At 37.7% G+C, this 25,376-nt stretch overlaps 1 protein-coding gene across 5 annotated transcripts in view; it reads left to right on the top strand.

Moving 5' to 3' along the window:
• Window positions 1-20,771, top strand: part of PLOD2 (procollagen-lysine,2-oxoglutarate 5-dioxygenase 2) — a 57,458-nt gene extending 36,687 nt beyond the window's left edge. For 3 of the 5 annotated variants that reach the window (XM_074912289.1, XM_074912288.1, XM_074912292.1), the window contains 10 exons: window positions 6,315-6,419; window positions 7,691-7,816; window positions 9,004-9,145; window positions 10,339-10,401; window positions 11,731-11,844; window positions 12,246-12,311; window positions 13,266-13,370; window positions 15,652-15,798; window positions 15,985-16,110; window positions 19,578-20,771. In XM_074912289.1, the coding sequence (XP_074768390.1) occupies window positions 6,315-6,419; window positions 7,691-7,816; window positions 9,004-9,145; window positions 10,339-10,401; window positions 11,731-11,844; window positions 12,246-12,311; window positions 13,266-13,370; window positions 15,652-15,798; window positions 15,985-16,110; window positions 19,578-19,733 (1,150 nt within the window). In that variant the 3' untranslated portion in view covers window positions 19,734-20,771. The remainder of the gene's footprint in view (window positions 1-6,314; window positions 6,420-7,690; window positions 7,817-9,003; window positions 9,146-10,338; window positions 10,402-11,730; window positions 11,845-12,245; window positions 12,312-13,265; window positions 13,371-15,651; window positions 15,799-15,984; window positions 16,111-19,577) is intronic. The other 2 variants (XM_074912291.1, XM_074912290.1) reach the window with 1 other exon arrangement.
• The last annotated feature ends 4,605 nt before the right edge of the window (window positions 20,772-25,376 follow it).

Raw genomic sequence — 25,376 nt, 5'->3', positions numbered from 1 at the left:
AATTTGTTTGAATGGGGTTTTGTTGTGCTGAAGCCACTGGGAAACAAATCTTTGTCTGGGGTCCAAGCCTCTCCCCTAGCCTCTCCAGGAAACACTACAGATGTACAGTGTTAGTGTAAGCAGTCATTCACATGTTTATAAATCATTCTTTATTTCCGATAGTGTCTAAAGCAAATGTACCATGTTTGCAAACTTTTTGAAGTAGTGTATGTTATGTGTAACTGAGGTGGACTTTCTGGAGTTGCGTTTTACTCTGTTATATAGACACCATAAGGCAGAATTTTTGGTGTAATCCATTTCTATACTGTTACTAAATCTCCCCTGAAGATCTTTAAACCTGTCATCTTTTGATAGAGCCTACCAACTTATGTGACAGTTTTTGATGATATATGATCTTTGCTTGATCTGTGGATAAAAAATAATTTAAATGTATATTTTCACAAAATAATTTCAAATTCTGTCATGTAAGTCAGTAAGATAATCATACTTGTTACATGTACCACTGGATACGCTACACTGCGTGGTATCCATTGTCTGGATATAATTTTATCCATGTTGCTCTTGCTTTGAAGGGCCTCTTTAATAGAAGTTCTTTCCCAAAGAGATAAATAGCATATAGAGAAAATGTGAAGTATAATGCATGTGGAATGAGACCATATCAAAATATTGAATCATCCAGAAGGTATGGGTGTTAGTAGTAGGATCTTTCATGTGAACAATGTAGATATAATTTGACAGCTTCTTTCAATTTGACTGAAAGAGGTTCAGTTCATCTGCTGCTTCCTTTGCACTGCTGGTCTGCTTGGCTGCCCTTGTGAACATCACCACCTTCTCTGGAACGACTGCATTTTACTTATCCTCAAAAAATCTAGCTCAAAAGTACAGGATGTTCATGGCAAAGGCATTTATTATAAAAAAAATTATTGCTTTCAACCCTTCAGCTGGCTTTCAACACAATAACCTCATTTATTTCTCACTAATACTGTATTGGGAATAACTTGAAAAGAGTGATTCTTCAAACCTGTTTAATAGTTTGATGTACAGAGATTGATATATTCGGTGTTCTGATTAATCTTCTCCTGCCTCTGCCTGCATTATTGACTGATAATTTTGTTCCATCCACCTCAATCTCTTGCTTTCTGTCTCTTTTGATATTAGCTGATTTTAGTATCTCTATTAATTTCCAGTAGATTTAGAATTTGCTCTCCTTACTTGCACATTTCACACAGAGTCTATTTGTCTGAAGCAGCAAAAAAGGCTTCAATTAATACAGAGAGAGAGAGAGAACTTAAGTATTGAAGGTATGGCTTGTTTTCAACAGAATACTTCTGAGTATATAATACAGTTGGCTCAGTTTTTTGTCCTTACCTCTTTTTCCGTTTTGGCTCAGTAAAAAGTGGTGATAAATCACATTGAGGTTTTCAATAAATATGACTCTTATGGCAGTATAAATGTGAGAAAATAACATTTTTAAATTTCACTCGTAGTCATGCAGCAAACCTTTGCCTACTTTTCTCATTCACATAATAAAGAACAATTGCAACACTTTCTTGCTGCTTCTTGACATGGAAAGCCCTCTCCTGCAGTTGTGAAAGTTGGATAGGTGTTGGAAAGGACCCAACGTTGTGCAGTCAGCAAAAACTTGTTGAAATTCAACAGTATTAGCAAACAGGAGTACACAGCTTTCCTTACTGTGAGCTGAAACAGAATAAAAAGGGAGAAAAATAAAGTAGAATAAAGAGAAGGAAAGTTTAGTTGCATGTTGTCTGAGTATTTTCTTTTCATGTACATCAATTGAAATCCCAAAGTAGCATTTCCATGTTTCTTTTCTTAGTCTTTGTCTGCAAGGAATATATTAGTGATCTTACAATAGGTTCTTTTTTTCTTTTAGAAAAAATGCATTTGTGGTTTTACCTTGTTTGGTGATGAGATTTCAGCCAGCTGTTACAGAAAATGTAAAGCAATGATATGAAATATGTTCAGGCAGTTATAAGAAGTAGGAAAATACAGGAATTTAGCTCATGCACTTCTCTGAGGTTTTATTTATAAAAAGTTTGGTTTTCATATTTTTTTTTTTTTCCCTAGTACTTACAGACTTCAGGGTTTCTGGGGGGGGGGGGGGGGGGAGAGGGGAGGAGTTGTTTTTTTTTCTTTCATCAAAAATATTAGCAATAGAACTAGTTAGGATTTTTCCTGGAAATTTTTTAAAATGTGATTTAGCTCAAATTTTAGTGGGAATGTGCACATTTTAATGAAAGCTTACATTAAAAGCTTTCAAAAGTTTCAGAAAGAGTAGTGGAGAGATCAGAATCAGAGTACATTGACCTCATTGCTGAATTTTGAGTTGAATTTAGGGTCTCCTATGTCTGTCTTGAAAGAGGATATTAGGATGTCATCTCTGAGCTCCCATCTGGTGTTGATGAATAATGATATGAACATAGAAGGACTCCCTTTCAGCCCTTTGAGTAGGGCAAGTATCTTGGCTGTGGCTGAAGGAAGAGTAGAGATTAAATCTGTGTCTCCTAGTTGTCTCCTTGTGTCAAGTGATTTCTTTTGGAGACTTGGATTTTCTGGAGCTGCTTCTCCTGGATGCATCAGTACTTTTGGGTTTCAGCCTCAGATAGGAGGAACACTTTGAAATTTTGAGTGCTGCAGAAGAAAAACAACTTCCCCACCCATACCTGATTTCAGTAGCTTCCAGGTGTGGTGACTGTGATAACAATACTTAAGCCTGAGAAACAAAACTAAACACTAGTGCTTTATCTGGTTTGTAGCTACATTTGTTTGGTCTTAGTGACAGTTGAAAAGAGTTTTTCTATATTACTGTGGCTGTCTGGAGAAATGCAAAATGTGACCCTAAATGGCAGGCAATGTCACTCAGTCTTTCAGCGAGTGTTGCAGACTTGTACCTGGGACACCTTTTCTTTGAGATCTGTCAAGTGGTGTAAGTGCTTTCTCTTTGGACTCACAGTCTACATCTTGAATTTTATTTCCAAACTGTGAGGGGGGTATAAAAAAGATACATTGATTAATTATGAATTCAAACTATGTCTAAAAAAAATGTGACTCAAGATAAATGATAAAGAAATTGGGTAGACCATATGTCTTACATCTATAAACAACTAGCTCTTTGGAATATCTCAGTGGAAAGTTTGAAGAGAAGAGCGGTGACACTTTCTCTTTTCAGATGAGGTCACTGTTCCAGATGGGCTTGTAGTGTGTAAGCAAAGCTAAATATTGTTCTGATTGCAAAATACTTTAAACTGATCTGTTAAGCTTCATTTCACACTTCCAACAAAAAAAAATCTTGGTCTTCTACAAAATATTTAATTGCTACATTGAAAATACTTTGTTATCTACAAAAGTATATCTTTTCAACGTCTGGTTTTAGTTTATAAGCAGGTAGAGTGTAAAGCAAGTAGATTAAAGGTTTTAGCCATTGAATGTAGATTAGTAAGATATTGATATACATATGAGTATTGCTAGAAAGCACTTTCCACTTATTCCTTGCTGTGACCTGCATATACATAATAAATAGTTTCACATATAATCTGGTATTTCTACATCTGGAGAGGTTAGCATACACTGTAAGAAGGTAATATTTTAAAGCATGAGAATATCTGGGATTACTTTAGTTCTTTGGGAAAGCTACTTGACAACATTGAAAGCCTACAGAGAAGATGCATGAATTTCTTGAGTAGGCTTGCTTTGTTAATTTTGACAGAAACTTTTACAACTTTTTTCCTGTATATCTGAAACCTGAAGTGTTTTGTGGAGATCTGTTAGTGACCTTAAAGTGCAAAGGCAAAACTTCACACTTGATATGGTGACTTGTATCTGGAAATGCAACTATAATTATGCTTTGAACATGAAGTTTTGCCACTTGGTTATCCAGTCTTCAATGCTGTATAGAAAGAAATGGGGGGGGAAAAATGAGTTACAAGTACAGTCAGAAGAATAGCCCTGATTTTTGCCCTTTTTATATCTATATTTTTCTTGGTTACGGAGGTTGAAGTTAGAGGTTTCACATTGTAGGTGATTTCTACTACAGCTGAATTTCCAGACTACTTAAGGCAGCAATGCTTTCAAAGAGTTCTAAAGATGTTATTGAATGACTGAGTGTGACTTAGACCAAAACTTTTAATTTAGTATTTTGTCGTTTGGATTACTATGAAGGATTTGTAACACTAAACACATTGGCCCAGTTTTAATAGAATTGTCTGGATTTGCATTTAAGGAGGGGGAGAAGAAAAAAAAGGCAAAAGTTGAAGTATCATACCTTTTGAAATTATCTAATCACTTTTGCAGTCATGTTTGCTTACAACTAAATATAAATCTGTTCCACTTAAGATTTTAATCATTAAAACATTAATTTATATTTTATATAAAATATATTATAAATTATATATTATAATATAGATTATATAATAATTTCTATTTATATATATAAAAATAATGAGGATAAAGTAGCTGAATGATTTTGTAAGAAATTGAACATCTAATGTCAAGTGCAATATAAGTCGCATTACTATTAACAATTGTAATTATACTAATAATACAGCTACATGTAAATTGAGTGCAGTAGTTGTAAAGCTTTGCACAGAATAGGTCAGTAATGGAAAATACCATAAACACTTAATTGCTGGATTGTGCTATGGCCAAAATAAAACCTGCTGGTTTCAATTGTGGCAATTATGTGAGAAGGTGCCGATTAAAGAACTGCTGTCATAAAAACATGTATATGTAAGATAGAAAACTGTCAGTTAAGGCAAAACCAGAGACTGACCAAAGATTTAAACTATGGGGGTGTGTCCAAACACGGTGATTTCAGCAGTAGTGGGAAGACCTTTTCTGTCATTTTAGCATTTTAAAAATTTGGTTTAAGTCATTACTGTATCTTTAGTGGTTGAGTTTGAAGGATTGCTTAGATTTATGGAAAAAGCTCTGCCTTCTACTGTCATTCCAACAAAGTCATAGCTCTAAAGTCTTTTGAGAAGAAGGAAGTTTGAACAAAAAGACCCAAAAGGAGTTGATAAGTATTAATCCTTACAGGAGGCAGACTAAATGCTGACCAAAGTGCTATGCTAGGTAGTGGAGGGGAGCAGAGGAGGAGCAGGCAGGAAGCCATGCCAGCAGTTGCCTTGTCTTGTATGTGGCCTGTCACATCCACTGTTTATCAGATTTTCTGAAGTGATAGAGATCTTTTCCTTTGCAGAAAACAGTCACAAGCAATCAAGTCAAGTGGCACTTAAACTAAAGCAGTGTTTATAAACATTTTAAAAAAAGAAAGTAAAATAATTTTAATGTTTCAAGCTGTTACAATGGAATTAATCAAGGTTCTGTCTATAATAGTGGGGAAAATAGACAAAAATCAATAATATCACCTGCATGATCGAAAGCTACTGCTATAGTATGACTTGAGGAAATTGTTCCACTTTCTCTATATTTGATTTACTATAATCTCCTACTATTGTGTTGGCATAGGAAAGCTGAATTCACTATACTGGATCTTGGCATAGCAAGTGTACCCTGCCAGAAACACAAAAAAATTCTGTGTATCTTTTATAGTAGAAAGTGTCTTCTGCTTGGTGGAAGCTTGCCCTTGAAGGTGTGGGAATCTATGCAAGTTACTTATTTTTCTGAGATCAAAATCACAACTGATAGAAGTAGTGTACAGGGTAATTCAAACTCCTTTTTCTTAACTACCATTCACAGTCTGTGCAATTGTTTCATGTTTCTCTTTACCAACTGTGTTAGTCTTTTTGTGACCCACAAGAATAAGAAAAGGTCTTTAAGTATATATTTCTTAATGCTTTGTCTTATGCTCTCCATAAAGTTTCAATTACTGTTCAGATCAGCAGTTCACATCTGTACCATCTTTGCCCAAAGGCAGTGTTACAGCCACATGCAGTTAGTTACTAGAGAAGCTTACTTAATAAGCTCATACTTCACTATTAAGTGACTGTACTGATATCCAGCTATATAAATCATGGCCTGATTTCCCCCCACCCCACCCCTGACCCCATTTTTAATTAGGACAGCACATAGTAGCTCTTACTGAACATGCTAAAGGTTAGAGATCACTTGGTTTATTAAAAAAAAAAACCAACATAGGGCATCTGATTCATGTTTAGTTTATCACACTACTGTAATCTAAAGTCACTTTTTCTTTTAAAACACTACACTGCAGAGGGCTCTTAATGTAATATGCAAGTACAGCACTTGGTTGTGGTTTGGGGTTTTTGAGGTTTGGTTTTGTTGTTTGTGAATCTTTCCTGGACATGTGAGTTAACCATTCCTTTTTGTCTTTTTAGGGACCTTTGTCGCCAGGATAAAGCATGTGAATATTACTTCAGCATAGATGCAGATGTTGTGCTGACAAACCCGAAAACTTTAAGAATATTGATAGAACAGAACAGGTGTAGTATATATCTTTATTTTATAGAATTTCCTTTATCTTGGAAGGATTCTCTGGGGCCCATCCAGAGAAAATAAGAACTTATCTGTTCTTGGAGAATTAGATCCTCTTTGTTTACCTGTGGTATTTGATTGCCGAAGTTCATAACGGGCTTGGAGGCCACTAATTCACAAAGGGTTTTGCTCCTGTCAAACAGCAATTCCTGATGTGAATTTCAAATGCTTCAAAGTTCCTCTGAAGAAAATGGTATGGTATAAGCAGATTTTAGAAAATTAATTAAGGTTTTACTGACTAACGATTTCAGTTGTTAACACAAAATGTTAAAAAAACCAACCACAAACAACCACAAAAACCTGAAACAAAACCAAGCAAAAATTCCCTAGAGTTTACTACCAGAGTTTACTACTCTGGTATTGCAGTATTATTACTTTTTTCCAGTCAGAGATGCAATAAAATAGTGGAAAAGTATTGGAGTTGATGCAGCTGTAATGACCAATTTCTCCTTTTATTAGTATGATTTCTTAAGTTATACAAAGTTGTGACTTTATCAGCAGCAGCTTTCAGCAGACTGGCCCACTGTGAATGTTATGCCCTTCACTCCTGCCAATTTGTAAATTGTCATGTTATGGAGGTAGGTAGTGTTTACCTGTTCATAACAAATCTGGGAATCTCAGGTGTATCACAGAAAAATAAATTATCAATGTCTGTTTTGACCTACTAGTGACAAGGAATGGAGCTTAAGTAAAGATGTGGCTGCCAGTCGTTTGCATTATATCCCTTGTAATATTTACTGTTGTAGAAAGAGGCTAAAAGCCAGGTACAAGCCAGAGGGAAAAGCCAGTGGAAGAAACAGAAGCTTTGCAAAATATATCTAACCAGTAGGCCATTTCATTCTTTTAATTTTGATCAGTTTTTATTTCCCCTTTTGACTCTCCTAATTTTGAGTAAGCCAAGTCTGTGTTGTTTTTTTTTTTTTCTTCATGTCTTGCTTTGCTTTTGTCATTATGCTATGGGCAGGGTTTTTTTTTTGATTGTCTTGAAATGAAGTGACCTCTGATTTATAGGAGTCTTTGCTTCTGTTACACTGTTGTTTCTGGGCAGTGGGTGCTTGGATGCTATTTCTTCCAGCTTAAGTTCAGAATAGCTGTTCCAAAATTTGACAGTCATTGGTGTTTTAGCTATATTATATTCCAAACTGAATAAAGCTGGTACATTTTAATGTATAGTATGTATAACAGTTCATATTTTCTTATTCAATATATCACTTCACAGAAAGATAATTGCTCCACTTGTAACTCGTCATGGGAAGCTTTGGTCCAATTTCTGGGGTGCTTTGAGCCCAGATGGTTATTATGCTCGATCAGAAGATTATGTTGATATTGTCCAAGGAAATAGAGTGTAAGTAATTGTAAGCTAATTTTTAAAGTCAGGGCACCCAGTATGGTTATTAGCAACATATTCTTACATTTTCATGCAATACGGTATTATTTCTGAAGAGCTTAAGGTTAGTTACATTGTTTAGCTTTTTCTATTTCATAGAAATGAATCAATTTTTCCATTTGTTTTTTCCTATTCACAGCTTAAATAAAAAAGCTAAGTGTTTAACATGATGAGCTGGTATTAGTAATGGACATAGTCATAACTAGTTCCTGACTGTGTCTGGTTACTCTAGCAGTGCATTAATACAGAAAATGACAACACAAACGAATAGTGAACCCCAACCTTTGTATCCCAGGAACCTCAGTCAAAAGAAATGATTGTTGCATCAAATTACTTCATCTCTTTGGGGCAAATATTTAATCAGCTAAACAGCTATAACTTCTTCATGTGTTTCTTCCTGTATACTATGTCAGATAAGTCCAAAGAAACTCTTAAGAAGTACTTTTGTCACATAGACATTTGAGCTTGTCCATCCCCTAAATTAATATGGTGCAATCTGTTCTAAGCTTGACTTTCCCATGTGGTGTTGCCTTTTCATTACCCTTGAAGAACAAAAAGGTCTGAAACAGATTGTCTGCTTGAATAAGACTGGCTCATTTTCAATTGCACTGAAAGACGTGCTCGTGGCGCTGGGAGGGAGGAAATCTGCAGAGCGAGCATTGTGACAGCAATGCTTTTTTGTTGATATTGGCCCAACTCACATAAATACGTGGCCTGCTGTGGTCTGTGGGTATTTGTGTGAGGAGGTCAGACCAGCTGTGTGAAGCCTCAGTGAAGTCTTTGAACTCATTTAAAAATCTGTTTTAGAATTACTTTCTCCATCTGGTAGTGTAGAATAACATTACAGAATAGTTTGACTGATTGCCTTAACTCTCGAAACATGAAGTACATTCGTACTTAAAACTCTTTAGAGAACTTTTCGTTTTTTGTAACAATGCTTTGTAAAAGTTGAATTACTGCCTACGCCCACTTATGCTATGTCCACAATGTGTAGCTGTAGTTTTTCAAATGTCCTGGGAACTTTACAGCTTTATTTCCTTGAAACTTGTTTAATCTTGTCAGCAAATATAGCGACCTGAATTGATAGAATAGGCAACAAATTAGTTTTCATGGCTTTAAACCATTTACTTTTTTTTTTTTTATAGAGGGGTATGGAATATTCCATATATGGCTAATATATACTTAATTAAGGGACAGACTCTCAGATTGGAGATGAAAGAAAAGAACTACTTTATGCGTGATAAGTTGGATCCTGACATGGCACTATGCAGGAATGCCAGGGAAATGGTAAGCTGTATCTATAACAGATTGCTTTCAAATACACACAGACTTCTTTGTGTTCTGCTACACTCGACTGCTTCACTTGATTGATCTTGGATATTGTATTTTTACTTCTAATTCAAAGTACTGGCCAATTTTTATGACATGGAACACTTTAAGTGAATTTAAATCGTCGACAACAGAGGTTTTTGCAAGGCCAGTGCACTGATGCACTGACTGCATGATGGTTTTTATTTAAATTCACAGAAAATTCCTGTTGAGGTTAAAATACCTTCCTTGCTGGCACAACCTCAACAGATGAAAGAGAGCTCAACTTCTCTGCTGTGTATGACTTCAAACTTAGAGATGCTCTAAATGGATTGATATTATGCACAGTTTTATACAATGTGAAACTTCTAGCAGACTAAGTTGAAATATTTTGCAATTTTATATTTAAGTAGATATATATTTAAACTAATGATGGGCAGTGTTGAGATAAAAAGCCTAAGTGATATATGAAATGGTAGGAATATTCTTAGGGAGCATGAATTACTCGTTAATCTTTCCAGATAGTTTTAATCTATCAGAAATTTGTTACTTGCATTAAGTTGTAAGTAATGAGAGAACTTATTTGTACTGTAAAATTATGAACATGTAAATCCACGTGTCTACTGATATTTACACTAGTTTTGGCACAGAAACAAATAGACCTAAACCAGACCTATTTCCAGACACTATAGCATTGAAAATTAATTTTGCTGAATTGAACAAGAAAAGTTGGCAAGTATTAATTTTTTTATTTCCTTATAACAAGGCATGATCTCCTTTGTACTGATTCTTCAGAACATCCCCATTCAATTCTGTTGTATTCAAACCTTCTCAGCATCAGTTACTGCAAACCTGTGCTTCCCATGCGCTCATTAAACTAATTTGACTGGCTCATCAGAAAATTGCTTTCTCTTTCCCTCTTTCTTGATCTGTGCTGTAAGATGGTCTGGTACGTGCTTGTTTTTGTATTGCAGCAGATAAGAAGGGGCTGGTGGAAACAGCTTTGACATGTGTATCATGAGCTTTGCTTGGAGATGCATGTTGTCTGTAAAGGCATATCAGCTTTTGATCAAAGGCTGCTATTTTCCTAATATAACTGTGGAAACCTAATAGTAGTCAGAAAGAGAGATTATGTATTGGAAAACTGATGTGATAATTCTCCTTCATTTTAGAGTTTACAAAGGGAAAAAGACTCCCCTTCTTCGGAAACATTCCATATGCTCAGACCCCCAAAGGTGTTGCTTTACTTTTTTTTATTCATTAGTTGTTATTACGTGCAGTATTATTCTACCACAGGAAGATACTTCTCCTCTGTCCACTTACTCTAATGAAATACTGCTCTAGATTTCTCTCAATCTTCTAAGGTTCAAGTTTTTGCCAGGGACAGGTTCTTGATGACCAGCTTAAAGAATATTAGAGAGGCTAATTTTTTCCTCGGGGAGGTTTCTCAGTGCTTCTGAGGTCAAGGTGTGTTGAAGCTGTGCTTCCGTAGCTAAAATTGATTCAGCAGTCCTAGGAAGGACTAAAGCAGGTCTGCCAGGCTTCCTCAGTGACCACGTAGGGCAGTTGTTGAAATCAGTGTCACTTTAAGCTGTTTTTCTTGACCCAGACCCTCCTTATTCTCCCTGCTGCAGCTATTTTATGGTTTGGTAAGTGCCCAAAACTGGGCATGTGTTTAACATAATAGTTATCTTTCTAACAGTTTAACTCTTTTTCAGACAAAAACATACAGAAATACTAAAGTATCCAAATGGTAATGTCTTCATCTGCTGCAAATCCCAAAGTCACATCCACATCAGAAATACAGTTTTAGTCTGAAAAACAGTAAACTGAAAAACGCCACAGAACCTTTTTCTTTTAAAAAAGACTATTTCCTGCTACTATTTCTAATTAAGAGAGTTTTGTTAATATCTTCTGTTAATAACTCGATAATAAAGCTATACCTTACCACACGATATCTTGCACATATTTTGCAATGTTTGCCTAGGTGAACATGCTTTAAAGTGCTCAGCTGTTTTGTACCCTGATGCTGTATGTGCCAATATCTTTTTATTTCAGGCCAATTCACCAGAAGGATCACATAGTGAATACTCTGAAATAAGTTTCTTGTTCTGACTTCCATTAGCCCTTTTACTGTTAGCTTATTCTTTCAGTTTTTAATCAGAAACTAAACCCTAGATGTTGATTTTCTTGTATGAGTATTTTTAGTTTGAGTACAGGTGTTTTCTGTATGTCTGATTAGGTCTTCTAAAAAACAAATCAACCAATCATTTCTGGTTTTTCCTTTCTATAACTGTATGTGGGTTTTCACTATGAATAATACATGTTTTGGTTTAATGTGTTAAATTCAACTAAATGCTTGTAAACAAGAACATATGAACACTAGTTGGTGATTAGAATCAGCCATTTGAAAATTAAAGATGCTAAATGAACAGCATGTGTATACTATGTATACACAAGTGTGTGATATATTATGAAAGTGCAGGCATAAACAGACTTTTCTAAAACATCATTTTTGCTAAGATGGACAGTTTTGCTAATGATATTTTCTCTACTTGGTATAGGGTGTTTTCATGTACATTACCAACAGACATGAATTTGGAAGACTTATTTCTACAGCCAATTACAATACCTCCCACTACAACAATGACCTCTGGCAGATATTTGAAAATCCTGTGGTATGCATCTTATTATTGATGAAACAGTTATTAAAAAAAAGTGAAGTTTATCTATTATAAAGAACTTGTTATTTAAATATTTTACACGGAGAACATTTGTTTATTATGCACTAAATATTGGTTGTGTAAGAAAAGGTGTTCTGTACCACTCATTTAAGCAAATGACAATATATCATATCAACAAGCCAACTGGTGACCAGACTAAGGACTTGGAGAAATTACTCTGATGTAACAGGTTTCATGGTTTTTGACACGATGAGAGCCAGTTTGTTTGTGGGTATAAGTAATTTTATAATTCTTTCCAATGCTTTCACTAGGGCAAATTAATAGAATATAAATTAATTTTTGTCACATATAAATCAATTTGTTCTGTTTTAATAATTTAAAATCATGTTTTTTAGGACTGGAAGGAAACCTATATAAATCCCAACTACTCAAAGATCTTCACTGATAATATAGTAGAACAGGTGGGTATATAGTTTTCTTAAAATTTATGGGACTGGCTGATAATAAATTGGCATACAGTAACTATTTCTATGCAAATGTCATTTTGGTCTGTGGCTGAACAGCTTTTTGATATTTTGGATTAGAACTGAATTTTTGCCACTTTGAAAACTAGATGAGAGGAGTCAAATAATTGCTAGATTGCTCAGAATAATGTAATTGCCTTCTCTGTAATATGGATACATTTAGCTTATTTATTTGAACTACTTAGTACCACTAGTAGAAGGCCTAATAAAATTTCTGTAGCAGATTGCTGTGTTTTCTGTTATCTAGTAAAAGCAAGCTCATCTAGGCACTTTCATTGGGCTGTGCTTTTCCCTGCGGATTCCTAAGGTCTGACAACCATGAATCCAAGGTAAAGCCTTTTGCTGGATATGAAGAGGTCTTTTTTTTTTTGTCTACCTGGCTGCTTACTTTCATGCGACTGATCTGGACAGTGCACTTCTAAGATGGTAACTCTTGTACCAGTGTTGGATGATCAGTTCTGTGACAACTGGGGACAGTGATTTAATGAAATTTGATTCCTTAAGAAGCTGGGATAAATTGTTTTTGTGTTTAAAACAATGTTAAGTTTTAAACTGTTCTTAATAATTTGTAATGTAGAAGATCAGAGTTGTTACTTAGAGCAAACAAGATACTGAATATGTGGGTACACTGATGTAGCCATTAATGCTGGGTTATAACTTACAAGGTAGCTCCTAGTGTATGCTTCATTCTGTGAGAATGTGCTTATGGATCAGGACAAAAAGATTACTTACATGTATTTGAATTATGGCTCAGATGAGAACAGCTGATATTCTTTAGCAAGCAAGAGATGTCCTTTTTTAACAGCTGAAAATAAAAGATAGATGTCAAAGCTTAACTCCACTGAAAGAGATGAATGTAGGTTTTTTTAAATCTTTTTTATTCTTTTGTAGCCATGTCCAGATGTGTTTTGGTTTCCCATATTTTCTGACACTGCCTGTGATGAACTGGTAGAAGAAATGGAACATTTTGGACAATGGTCTGGTGGAAAACACCAAGTAAGTGTCAGCCTATATAAATGACCTTAATGAGTATGACTGTTTATAGTAATATGTCACACTGTACTGCAACAAACAAGCATTTCACTAATTGCCAGTGGCCCTGGACATCTGCTTTGTGGTATAAAATGCTTAGTTTAGTCTACCACATAGCTTGTTTTTCAGTAGATTAGAGACATTCCTCAATTAACCTCCTGGTAGGTTGACCCTGACTGGATGTCAGGTGCCAACCAGAGCTGTTCTGTCAGTCCTCAGCTGGACAGGGGAGAGAAAATATAATGAAAGGCTCATGGGTCAAGATAAGGACATGGAGAGATCACTCACTAGTTACCATCACGGGCAGAACAGACTCAGCTTGGGGAAAGTAGTTTAATTTATTACTAATCAAATCAGAGTAGGATAATAAGAAATAAAACCAAATCTTAAAACACCTTCCCCTCACCACTCCCTTCTTCCCTGGCTTAACTTTACTGCCAACCTTCTCTACCTCCTCCCCCTGAGCAGCACAGGGGGACGGGGAGTGGGGCTTGCAGTCAGCTCATCACACGTTTCTGCTGCTCCTTTCCCCTCAGGGGGAGGACTCCACACTCTTCCTCTGTTTCAGCACGGGGTCCCTCCCATGGGAGACAGACCTCCATGAACTTCTCTAACATGAGTCCTTCCCACGGGCTGCAGTTCTTCGTGAACTGCTCCAGCGTGGGTCCCCCATGGGGTCACAACTTCTACCAGAAAACCTGCTCCAGCCTGAGCTCCTCTTTCCATGGGCCCACAGCATGGGTTTCCCACAGGGTCACAGTCTTCTTTGGGCACCCACCTGCTCTGATGTGGCATCCTCCACGGGCTGCAGGTGGGTATCTGCTGCACCGTGGACCTTCGTGGGCTACAGGGGCACAGCCTGCTTCACCATGGTCTTAATCATGGGCTGCAGGGGAATCTCTGCTCTAGTGCCTGGAGCACCTTCTCCCCCTCCTTCTTTGCTCTGGTCTGCAGAGTTTTTCCTCTCACATATTCTCACTTCTCTCTCTGGCTGAGGTTGAGCAATTATTTTTTTCCCCACTTCTTAAATATGTTATTGCAGAGGCGCTACCACTATCAAGAGCTGACTGACATTGTCTGTTAGACATGGGGGAAGCTTCTCTCAGCTTCTCACAATAGCTATCCCTGTAGCCCACCTGCTACCAAAACCTTGCCACCCAAACCCAATACAAACCTTGAACTAGCAAATTCAAGCACTAATGGTGGTGAAGTCGCTATAGTAGTTATCTGACGGTTATCCAAGGCTGATCTTGAATGGCTGTTGATAACTGTTCAGAGAAGTTGTGGAGGTTTGAACTCAGCCAGCAGCCACGTGGCCAGCAGTTCACCTCCCCCTCCCCACTCTGATAAGATAGGGGAGGGACAAAAGAGGAGAATTGGTCAGTTGAATAACAAGAAAGAATTTACTAAATGTAATGAGAGAACAACAGTAACAATAGTGAGTTCAAAAAGAAAACGGGTAGAATGCAACAGTGGCTTATGGAACACAGCGACCGCCCCCCACAGCAACAATATGGCCCAAGGAGCAGGCAGTGTGCCTGAGCGAGAGCCAGCTGAGAGCCAGCCCCCACCCCACCTGGGCATGACGTCACGGTGTGAAATACTGCAATGAAAATTCACTCTGTCCTGGTCAAAACCAGGATACAAGTCTTACTCACATACCTCAAGTACTAACTTGTCAGACTTGTCCCCCTAAGCAGTTACTCACAAATGTTACGAGCTTTTGTGTTTGCAGAATGTTCAAGGTATTCATTCACTACCCCTGAAACTGGAGAAATGTATGTTGTATTCACAAATGTGGTACCTTGGAAATGAGATAAATTGCAGTCCTTATCTTATTGCAGGTAGGAGCTTACAGAGAGTATTTTAACATACTTTTATCTTCAAATTATTTCAACACTTATTACCATGTCAAGTTGAGGCTTGTACTTTCTTGATCTGATAATAACTTCAGTTGCATCTACATCTCAATCAATAAAACCATTACCCCAGGAAGCCCTCATTTACAGGCAACATCCAAATATTGACTCATTTTTTAGAAAGTCTCCAATTTTTACTCATTGATAGCTCAGCACTTTTTTTTCCACAGCAGTTAGGTGTAAAATTACTGTATAGCAAGCTCGCATATGCCCACTAAAGCATTGCTTTGTTGCAGTTTTGTGATTCTGCAGATTTCAAATATTTGTAGAAGAGCCAGAAGCATTCCATGTCCATATTTCAAGGCTATTTATGGTGTTTTCACTAGGACAGCCGTATTTCTGGAGGTTATGAAAATGTCCCAACTGATGATATTCATATGAAGCAAATTGGACTGGATAATGAATGGCTGCATTTCATAAGAGAGTTCATTGCACCAGTAACGCTAAAAGTGTTTGCTGGCTATTATACCAAGGTATGGGTTTAAAACTTTTGCAAATAATTACTGCATAGCATGACTGATTCTAAGTATTTTATTGAACATACCCTGTTTGGTTTGGTTGGGGAGTTTATACATCCTATGTCTTGAGTTTAACTCTGTCTGACTTGGAAGTTCACATGTTGAAGTCTGTGTATTTTTTTTTTTTTTTTTCCTTTTCAGGGGTATGCTTTATTGAATTTTGTTGTAAAATATAGCCCTGACAGACAACGGTCACTCAGACCTCATCATGACTCCTCTACATTCACAATCAACATTGCTCTCAACAAAGTAGGAGAGGACTTTCAAGTAAGCTGACAATTTACTGATTTAAGAAATGTTGTCCTTTGAGTGTCTAATGTCATTTCCAAACTAGAGCCAAATAGACATATTTAAAGATCATGCTGAAAAGGAAAAGATGTGTTATGAATTGCAATGTAGTATTCCTTGGTGTCTTTTCACAAGTACTAAATTTGCTCTGTTGCAGGATCCAGAACTGTTGATGCAGTCAGACTGAACTAGTCAAAATGGTTTCAGATGGGAGATGGGGTTTAAAGAGAAGCTTTGGAGATGTTAGCAATTTCATGTTTAACACTTCTGAAATGCTTAATTTCTGTACAGTGAAAACCAATTTTTCAAAATACTTTAAAGAGTCCCAAGTTGACTCAAATGGCTTCTTTTCATTACAAGTTTTTTAATGATTCTTTTTTAGATCAGCCACAGCAGGAAAACTTTCAACTGTTGTTCCTGTTTTTTTTTTTTTTTTGAGATAGTTTATTTCTACTCTGATGTTGCTTTGAATAAAACAGTCCACAGAGTATGGAGATAGGCAGGGCAGTGACAGTAATATCCAGCTTTCACTAGCAGGGAAACTTAGCCTGTCTATAAATATCTATTATTCAGTCCCACTTAACACCCATAAATGTGTTTGTGAAATATTACTGTAGAAAACACACCTTCCTTTTGAAAGCAATAACCAGTTTAATTTATTTAAGATTTTTTTAAATGTTATCCTGGATAGGGATACAGTCCTGGAACAAGGCCTGTGAACATGTTTTGCTTCTCTCTGGTATCACCTACAGTAAAGTTATTGAAAATCCGTTTGTCAGAGTTGCTGCTTGAATGACTTGTTACCAGGGAATGCTAAAGGAAAGCAAGGGGACATTTTTGATTGCAAGGGCTACAGTCTTATGGGCATCCCATGTTGTGGGATGGCTCCTATAACTGGAGTGTTGACATGGAAGGATACAGGCTCTTTAGGAAGGATGGGCAAGGTAGATGAGGAGAAGGTGTTACTCTGTCAGTGACCATCTGGAATGCATGGAGCTCTGCCTGGAGAGGGATGAGGAGCCAACCAAAAGCTTTTGGGTCAGGATTAAAGGGAAGATAGGGACAGGAGACATTATAGTAGGGGTCTGCTAGATGCCACCTGACCAGGAAAACCAAGTGGATGAGGCCCTCTATAGACAGATAGCAGCCTCACATTCACAAGCCCTGGTCCTCATGGGGATCTTCAACCACCCTGATATCTGTTGGAGGGATAAGCAATATAGAAGGTTCCTGGAGTATACTGATGATTAACTTCCTTCTCCAAGTGGTAGAGGAGCCAACAAGGAGAGGTGCTATGCTGGACCTTGTTCTCACCAACAAGGAGGAGCTCATGGGGAGTGTGAAGTTCAAGGGCAGCCTTGGCTGCAGTGGCCATGAAAGGGTGGTGTTCAAGATCCTTAGAGCAGTGAGGAGGGTGCACAGCAAGCTTGCTGCTCTGAACTTGTGGAGAGCAGACTTAGGCTTATTCAGGGATCTGCTTGGCAGAGTAGCATAGGATAATGTCCTGGAGGAAAGAGGGGTCCAGGAAAGCTGGTCAATATTCAAGGATAACCTCCTCCAAGCTTAGGAGCGATGCATCCTGATAAAGAGGACGCCAGGTAAGACTGCCAGCAGGACTGCATGGATGAACAAAGAGCTCCTGGACAAGTTCAAGCACAAAAAGGAAACCTACAGAGGGTGACAGCAAGGACAGGTAGGTTGGGAGGAATACAGAGAAACTGTCAAAGCAGCTGGGGATCAGGTTAGGACAGCCAAAACCCTGATAGAAGTAAATCTGGCCATGGATGTCAAGGGCAAAAAGAAAGGCTTCTATAGGTATGTTGGTAATAAAAGGAAGACTAGAGGAAATGTGGGGCCCCTCTGGAAGGATATGTGATACCTGGTTACGTGGGATATGGAGAAGGCTGAGGTACTCGCCACTAAAGACTGACGTAAATAAGTGGTTGAGTGCTCCAGCCACACCACCCAAGATGCAGAAGGCAGAGACTGGGAGAATGAGGAACTTCCCACTGTAGAAGATCAGGTTTGAGACCATCTAAGGAACCTGAAGGTGCACAAGTCCATGGGACCTGAGGAGATGCATCCATGGAACGGGCAGATGAAGTGGCTAAACCACTATCCATCATATTTGAGAAGTTGTGGCAGTCTGGTGAATGTCCTGACTGGAGAAGAGGAAACATAACCCCCATTTTTAAAAAGTGAAAAAAGAAGACCCAGGGAACAACAGGCTAGTCAGTCTCTCCTTTGTGCCTGGCAAGATCATGGAGCAGATCCTCCTTAAGCTATTGTGCATGTGGAAAATAAGGAGGTGACTGGTGACAGCCAACATGGCTTCACTAAGGGCAGATTGTGACTGACAAATTTGGTGGCCTTCTGCAATGAGGTTACAGCATTGATGAATAAGGGAAGAGCAACTGATGTCATCTACCTGGACCTGTGCAAAGCATTTGACATTGTCCCACACAACATCCTTTTCTCTAAATTGGAGAGACATGGATTTGATGGGTGTACCACTTGGTGGATAAGGGATTGACTGGGTGTTTCTACTCAGAGTGTTGCGGTCAATAGCTCAATGTGATGAATGAGTTGGTGTTGGGACCAGTGCTGTTTAACATCTTTGTTGGCGACATGGACAGTGGGATTGAGTGCACCCTCAGCAAGTTTCCCAAGTCTTGACCAAGCTGTGTGGTGTGGTCAAGATGCTGGAGGGAAGGGATGTCCTTCAGAGGGACCTGGACAGGCTTGAAAGGTGGGCCCATGTGAACCTTATGAAGTTCAACAAGGCCACCTGCAAAGTCCTGCACATGGGTTGGGGCAATCCCAAGCACAAATCAAGGCTGGACAATGAGTGGTTTGAAAGCAGGCTGGCTGAGAAGGACTTGAGGGTATTAGTGGATGGAAAACTGACTGTGAGCCAGCAATGTGTGCTCGCAGCCCGGAAAGCCAACCGTGTCCTGGGCTGCATCAAGAGCAGTGTGACTCTGTATCAGGAAGTGTAGTGATAGGTCGAGGGGTAACAGTTTTAAACTGAAAGAAGGTAGATTCCAATTAGATGTAAGGAATTCTTTACTGTGAGGGTGGTGAGACACTAGAACAGGTTGCCCGGAGAGGTTGTGGCTGGCAGTGTTCAAGGCCAGTTGGATGGGGCTTTGAGCAACCTGGTCTAGTGGAAGGTGTCCCTGCCCATGGCAGGGGGTTGGAACCAGATGATCTTTAAGGTCCCTTTGAACCTAAACTGTTCTATATAAAATATGTGTCTGTTATGTATTGCTCTGAAGATGGTGTTATTTAAACAATCTTGTTAGTAGGAATAGTAAAAAAACAATAATTATTGTTAACAGCCTATTAATAACTGCAAAATATTTTAAGTTGTGGATAAATAAAGGAACTTTCTCTACTAAAACACAAGGTAAATGTTTGGGGTTTTGTTTATGTTTTTACTACAGGGAGGTGGATGTAAATTTCTTAGGTACAACTGCTCCATTGAGTCTCCCAGGAAAGGATGGAGTTTCATGCACCCAGGAAGACTTACTCATTTACATGAAGGACTTCCTATCTTGAATGGCACAAGATACATTGCAGTATCATTTATTGATCCTTAAATTTTTTCCCCTCTTCAACAGCAGTGTCTGATTCTTTATGTAAACATTTATTTATAGATTTCTTCTGGAAGATGGTGATAAAAGAAACTTTAAGTTACTGTTCCTAGACAGCAAAGTTACTTTGGGCTAAAAGAATGAAAAAAAGCAAATGTTCTAAAATAGTTGAAGATTTCTCAATATCTGCTCTGAGCCTTGAGTCACAAAGTAAACATGTCCTGCTTGTTTTTCCATTCTGCTGTCTTAAAAGAGTAGGTAAGGAAGGAAAATGGAAAAGCATTTCATAATAAATCCATGTCTTTGTTGAAAAAAGCCAAACCCTAGATACAAAATTATCTGAAAAATTTATTGTGGTTTGCATTCAGTGAAGTGACACAGCTAAAGTTTTTGTGGTGTGTGTATATCTGGTACCAACCAATTAAAAAACAGAGTGTGAAAACAAAATCAAGTGACTCTTGTATACAGTTGTTGGGATAAGCAATAATTCTATATGCTGGTATATAGTGAAGGGAAAACATCAGAAGCCTGTTTTCTTAATTGATTTCCAATACCAAAATGTACACCTTTAGAAGAAAAAAATAATTGTGGAGTTGGACAAGAATTAAATAATTTAACTAAGAAAAAATGGTTTATCTTTTGTTTTGGGAACTCTTCCTGTTGAAAAATTACTTTTCTTCACCAAGTGACCTTCATTAAAAATTAGTTATTTTTCTAAATGTGTAACTGCACCCCACTGATACTGGAAATTTGATGTTTATTTTCAGAATGCTGGTAAATTTTCATAATAGGATGTTTTATAAAGATAATTTTCTACTCTTAGAATTACTTGAATTTTGTATCAGGAAAATGAAATGGTGGCAGTCTCTCTTTTAAAGCTAAGGGTCTTAACTTGCCATTTATTTTAAAGCAATTGTTTTAAAATATTCTTACTGTATCTACTGTTTGTAATTTAAAGAAACTTGAAGCTATCTCAGTCTACCATGCCAAAATGCACAACGTGTTGGAAAAACTTGTGAAAAATAAAAGGTAATTTTAAATTAATTTAACAGTTTTTACTTGACTGTGTTAAATAACTTCTTTGCATTTTGCCATTGTTCTTACAGAAATTATGTTTACTGGTGAATATTTTTAAAGGAATTGTAGATACATTTACATTGGAGGTTTCTAAGTGTCAGTTCTTGGCTAATTTACTCTGTTACTATTGAAATTTTTCCTTATGTGTTGATGCTTGTGTACCAAACCTTGCATTACACTTTCAGAACAACCCCAGCAGGATGGATGTTTCTTGCTTTCTGTATCAACTTCCCTTTTTTATATAGAGGCTTTTTGATGATCTAAACAGCAGTTCACTTTTTACCCGCTAATATTTGAAGAAGCTGTATATCACATTTCCTAAACAAGGAGCTTTATTTGGAGTTCAAAGGGTTGGGAGAGGAGTTCAAAGGAGCATGTCTGTTTGTTTCTCTGTTATCCTGTGTGGTGGGTTGACCCTGGTTGGTTACCAGGTGCCCACCAAACCTGCTGTATCACTCCCCTTCCTCAGCTGGACAGGAGAGAGAAAATGTAATGCAAGGCTTGTGGATCAAGATAAGGATAGTGTAATAAAGAAAGTCTTGTGTGAAAGCAAAGGAAAACAGAAGATATTATTCTTTACTTGCTGTCAGCAGGTGCTGTCCAGCCACTTCCTAGGAAACAGGGCTTCAGTACATGTAGCAGTTGCTCAGGAAGACAAATGTAAATAACAAATGCTTCCTTCTTTCTCTTAGCTTTTATTGCTGAGCAGATGTCATAGGGTATGGAATATCCCTTTGGTCAGTTTGGGTCAGCTGTCCTGGCTATGTCCCCTCCCAAAATCCTGTTCACCCCCAGCCTACTGGTAGATGCAGAAATGTTGGAGAGACGGCCTTGATGCTGTGTGAGTGCTGCTCGGCAGTAGCCAGAACACTGGTATGTTATCAGCACCTTTCTAGCTACCAGTACAAAGCACAGAACTATTGTCATGGCTTGAACTCGGCTGGTAGCCAATCACTGTGCAGCCAGTCGCTTATTTTTCCCCCCTCCCTGGTGAAATAGGGGAGGGACAAAAAGAAGGGAGAATTTGTAGGTTGAATAAAAAAGCTTAGGGATAGTAACAAAACAACAGTAACAATAGGAAGTCCAATGGGTAATACACAATGCAGTTGCTTACCACCCATCAACTGGTACCCAGCAGTGATCCCCACAGCATGAAAAATCCCACTAACTGGAAGTGGAAATGAGAGAGCACCCACCTCCTTTATATACTGAGCATAACGTCACATGATATGGCTTACTCCAGTCTGGGCCTGGTCCTCCAGCTGTGCTCCCTCCCAGCCCAAGGAAAGTTAACTCTCTCCCGGATGAAACCAGGACAACTGAGGGCTGCTATGAGGAAAAATTAACCATCTCAACCAGACTTCATGTGTTTGCTTCAGCATTAATTTAAAATGTACTAACTTCAATACTGTACTAAAAATGGGCTGCCTTGAAAAGAAATGGCTTTTCACAGGAAGCTCTTTGCTTTCTTTTAATTTCTCTTTACACTGTTGACTTTTCTCCATTTCAGGCTAATATTTGGAGATTGATATCCCTTGACATTGTTTCCAGACATGAAACACCCATGTCTTAGTGAGTGTCTCTTTCTCTATAGCCTGTGCTTAAGCAGGCTTTACAGATAAGAAAGTCTTCAGGCTTTCAGAATGAAAGCCGCCTTTGTTAATCACCTTTTTCTGAGCATTTGCCTGTGGTCTCTTAGGCTAACTCAGAACAGAATAATATTTTTACCACTGGATCAGTTACAGACAGTTTACCGTTATGAGGAGCTTTCTTGGAAAAAAACACAAATACAATCCTATAACATACAGGGGAAGTTCTTCTGCAGAATTCTTTTCCATAACTTGCATTTTATTATATTTTGTAATTCTCAGTCATACTTGATTTTATGTGTATTTTTTCTTGCAACATACATGAGGGCTTACTTGCAAATAAATTTAAAAGTAAATAATTTTCTGTTACATAGTGACATGTAATGCTCCATTTACTGTGCTGCACATCTGTTAGAAGGGAAAAATGTGTTTACCATGCCATTGTTACTAAGATTCTCTCTTGGTTTTTGTTTTTTCTTTTAATGAAGTATGGCTTTCAGGTCAATGGCAACATATATGAAAGTGTCTTAACTTCTTAATTAATTGACAGATACCAGAAAAAAGGTTGTTCTTAATAGTTCACCCGAATTAGTTCGGAAAGCTTTGCTGTACTGTTAGTATGTGAGTATATGACCTCACACAAACTAAAGAGAATTGTCACTATTAGGAAATCAATTTTAATATTTATTACTTTTAAAAACACTTAAAGACTCTTGTGTCTCCTAACAAAGTTTGTCTTGGGGCATAGAGGATATATGCATCAGGAGGAAAGCAACAACCTTAATTCCAGCAGTGTATGAGAAAGCTTAGGAGTACAGGGACATAGAGGTGCACTGCAGCAGTTGAGACATTTGTAAAGTATTTGATTTGTTCTGCTTTCATCTAGCTTTATTTTTCACTGTTAAGTACTTGAAGAGACTATGGTGTGGGTAAGAGGTGGGAAAGCAGTATATGGGCAAGAGATTTCTCAATATTTTTAACCAAAAGGAGACTGAGCATAGCTTGATTTTTATTTCATATTCATTAACTATTCCAACTCCTAAAAAATGTTCAGAGCATTTGGTAGTATTTTACACACTTAATTTTGTCTAAAATCATTGTGCAACAAGTAATTTCAATGCGTATTTGTCACTTCTTTTTTTCACAAAGGGCTGCTGTTTCACTCTTACTGTGAGCCGATAGGAGTAAGACTATGACAAGCCCAAATAGAAGATAGATTTTTAGTGAGGCAATAATAATGAAATCTAATTGCTTGTACCTCTTTCTTCTGTAATGGCTCTTCCCCCACATCTACTGTACTCGTGGAATAAATGTTAATTCACTGCAGGGCTTCCACAACAGCTTCTCTTCTGCAGTTTGTAAGAAATAAGGAGACAAAGACATTTAAAGAGATCAAAATTCTAGAAAGGACCCTTATAATTCCTTCTCATGTGCATGTACTAGTTTTGCTTTTGTTTTTCTGCTTGAAAGAATTTGTTCAGATTTTTCTTTTCAGCTACTGCAATGAGCTTTTAAAAGAATATATGCGTTTTGGTTTCCTTTTGATTTATTTCTGATACGGTCTTCAGTGGATTCAGTTCTGAAAGAAGTAAGTATTTTTTGAATCTTCACTTTCCCTGAATCCTCACTTTCTGGTATGTCAGAGTAGATCACTTTGCTATTTTTGTGAGAGAAAAGGAAGAAAATACCTGTCTCGGCAGCCCACTGTGACTGAGGTGTCAGATATTTTTCATTACAGGATTTTTTGATTCCATAGAGGTGCATGAATTAGAGGGCAGAGCCTTTATAATATATATTTGTAGACTTGATATTGGCAGTTCTTAGAGCTGAGATTTGCACTAGTAGAGTTAACTGTAGAGTTGCAGGAATAACTAATTAATTTATGACTGCCAGAAGGCCCCAGTTCTGTTTCTTTCTTCCCTGTAGCTACTGCCAAGAAAGATGGTCCCTGACAGGAAGGTAGATTCCAGCCAATGCTAAACTGAAATGCAAATCGATGGTTCAGGGTTTTGTTGTACACAAGTGGGGGAAGTGTCACTTCAAATGACTTTCCAGCATGGTTTCCCAAATACTTTCTCTATCTTAATATAAAAGGTTATTCTAGATCTAATGAAGCAGAAGTCTTGCTCAGCAATAGTGAAGAACCTTGGTTTTGCGTACAAATGAAACAGTAAATACAATTGGAAACAGATGCTTCTATCTTCAGTGAAATATTTTATTTGCTAGTTTTCTTTTTTTTCTCTCTGTAATTGTCTTCCCATTTGACATATCTTTTAAGATCTGTGTAAGTGCATCCCATTTATGGGATGACTGCTGTCAGTGCGTTTTGAGGCTGGGGGGAGGGTGAAATGAGAAAGATATGGGTCAAAGCTCAGGAGAGTTCAAAATTCACCCCACCTTTTGCAGTCATTGGCAAAGAGCTGTGCAGTGTGTTCCTGCGGCACCTTGATCCTAAACTAAAAAGAGGACATCTGAGAAGAGTTGATACCGTGGTGTGATACTAAGGCTGCTAAATGTAGAGAGATGATCCTAATTTTCTTTTCTTCTGCTAACATTGCTTTTGGAGTTAGTTTTCTGGATTGAGTCTCACTTCAGAAAAGTTGTTTTGGCTGTGTTTAAAGCCATGCCCCCCCGGTTTATTTTGCACAGGAATCAAATGTAAGATAAGATGTCTGATAAAAGCATATTCATTTTGAGATATTTAATAGAATGAGGCAACAGTTCAAAAGTAGGATTTCATTCAGCATGGTTACAGCCTTTATTGGCATCAGTGCAACCACAGCTTCAGAAGTAGCAAAGCTGAGAGCCTGGCCAGTGTGGAGGATATTTGCCATATTACAGGCAGCTCTTTGGGGTGAAGCCATGCTGCCTAGGTAGTAGAGAAAACTGTTTTCTTGAAAAAGCTCACTTAAGTTTTGGGTCCTGAATGTTGTTCCCCTTGTACTTGCCTGCTCCACTGGTTTACAGCTGTTGAATGTCTCAG

This window comes from Athene noctua, chromosome 8 (assembly GCF_965140245.1).
Source record: "Athene noctua chromosome 8, bAthNoc1.hap1.1, whole genome shotgun sequence".
Taxonomy (NCBI): domain Eukaryota; kingdom Metazoa; phylum Chordata; class Aves; order Strigiformes; family Strigidae; genus Athene; species Athene noctua.
This window is presented reverse-complemented; position numbering and strand designations above follow the sequence as displayed.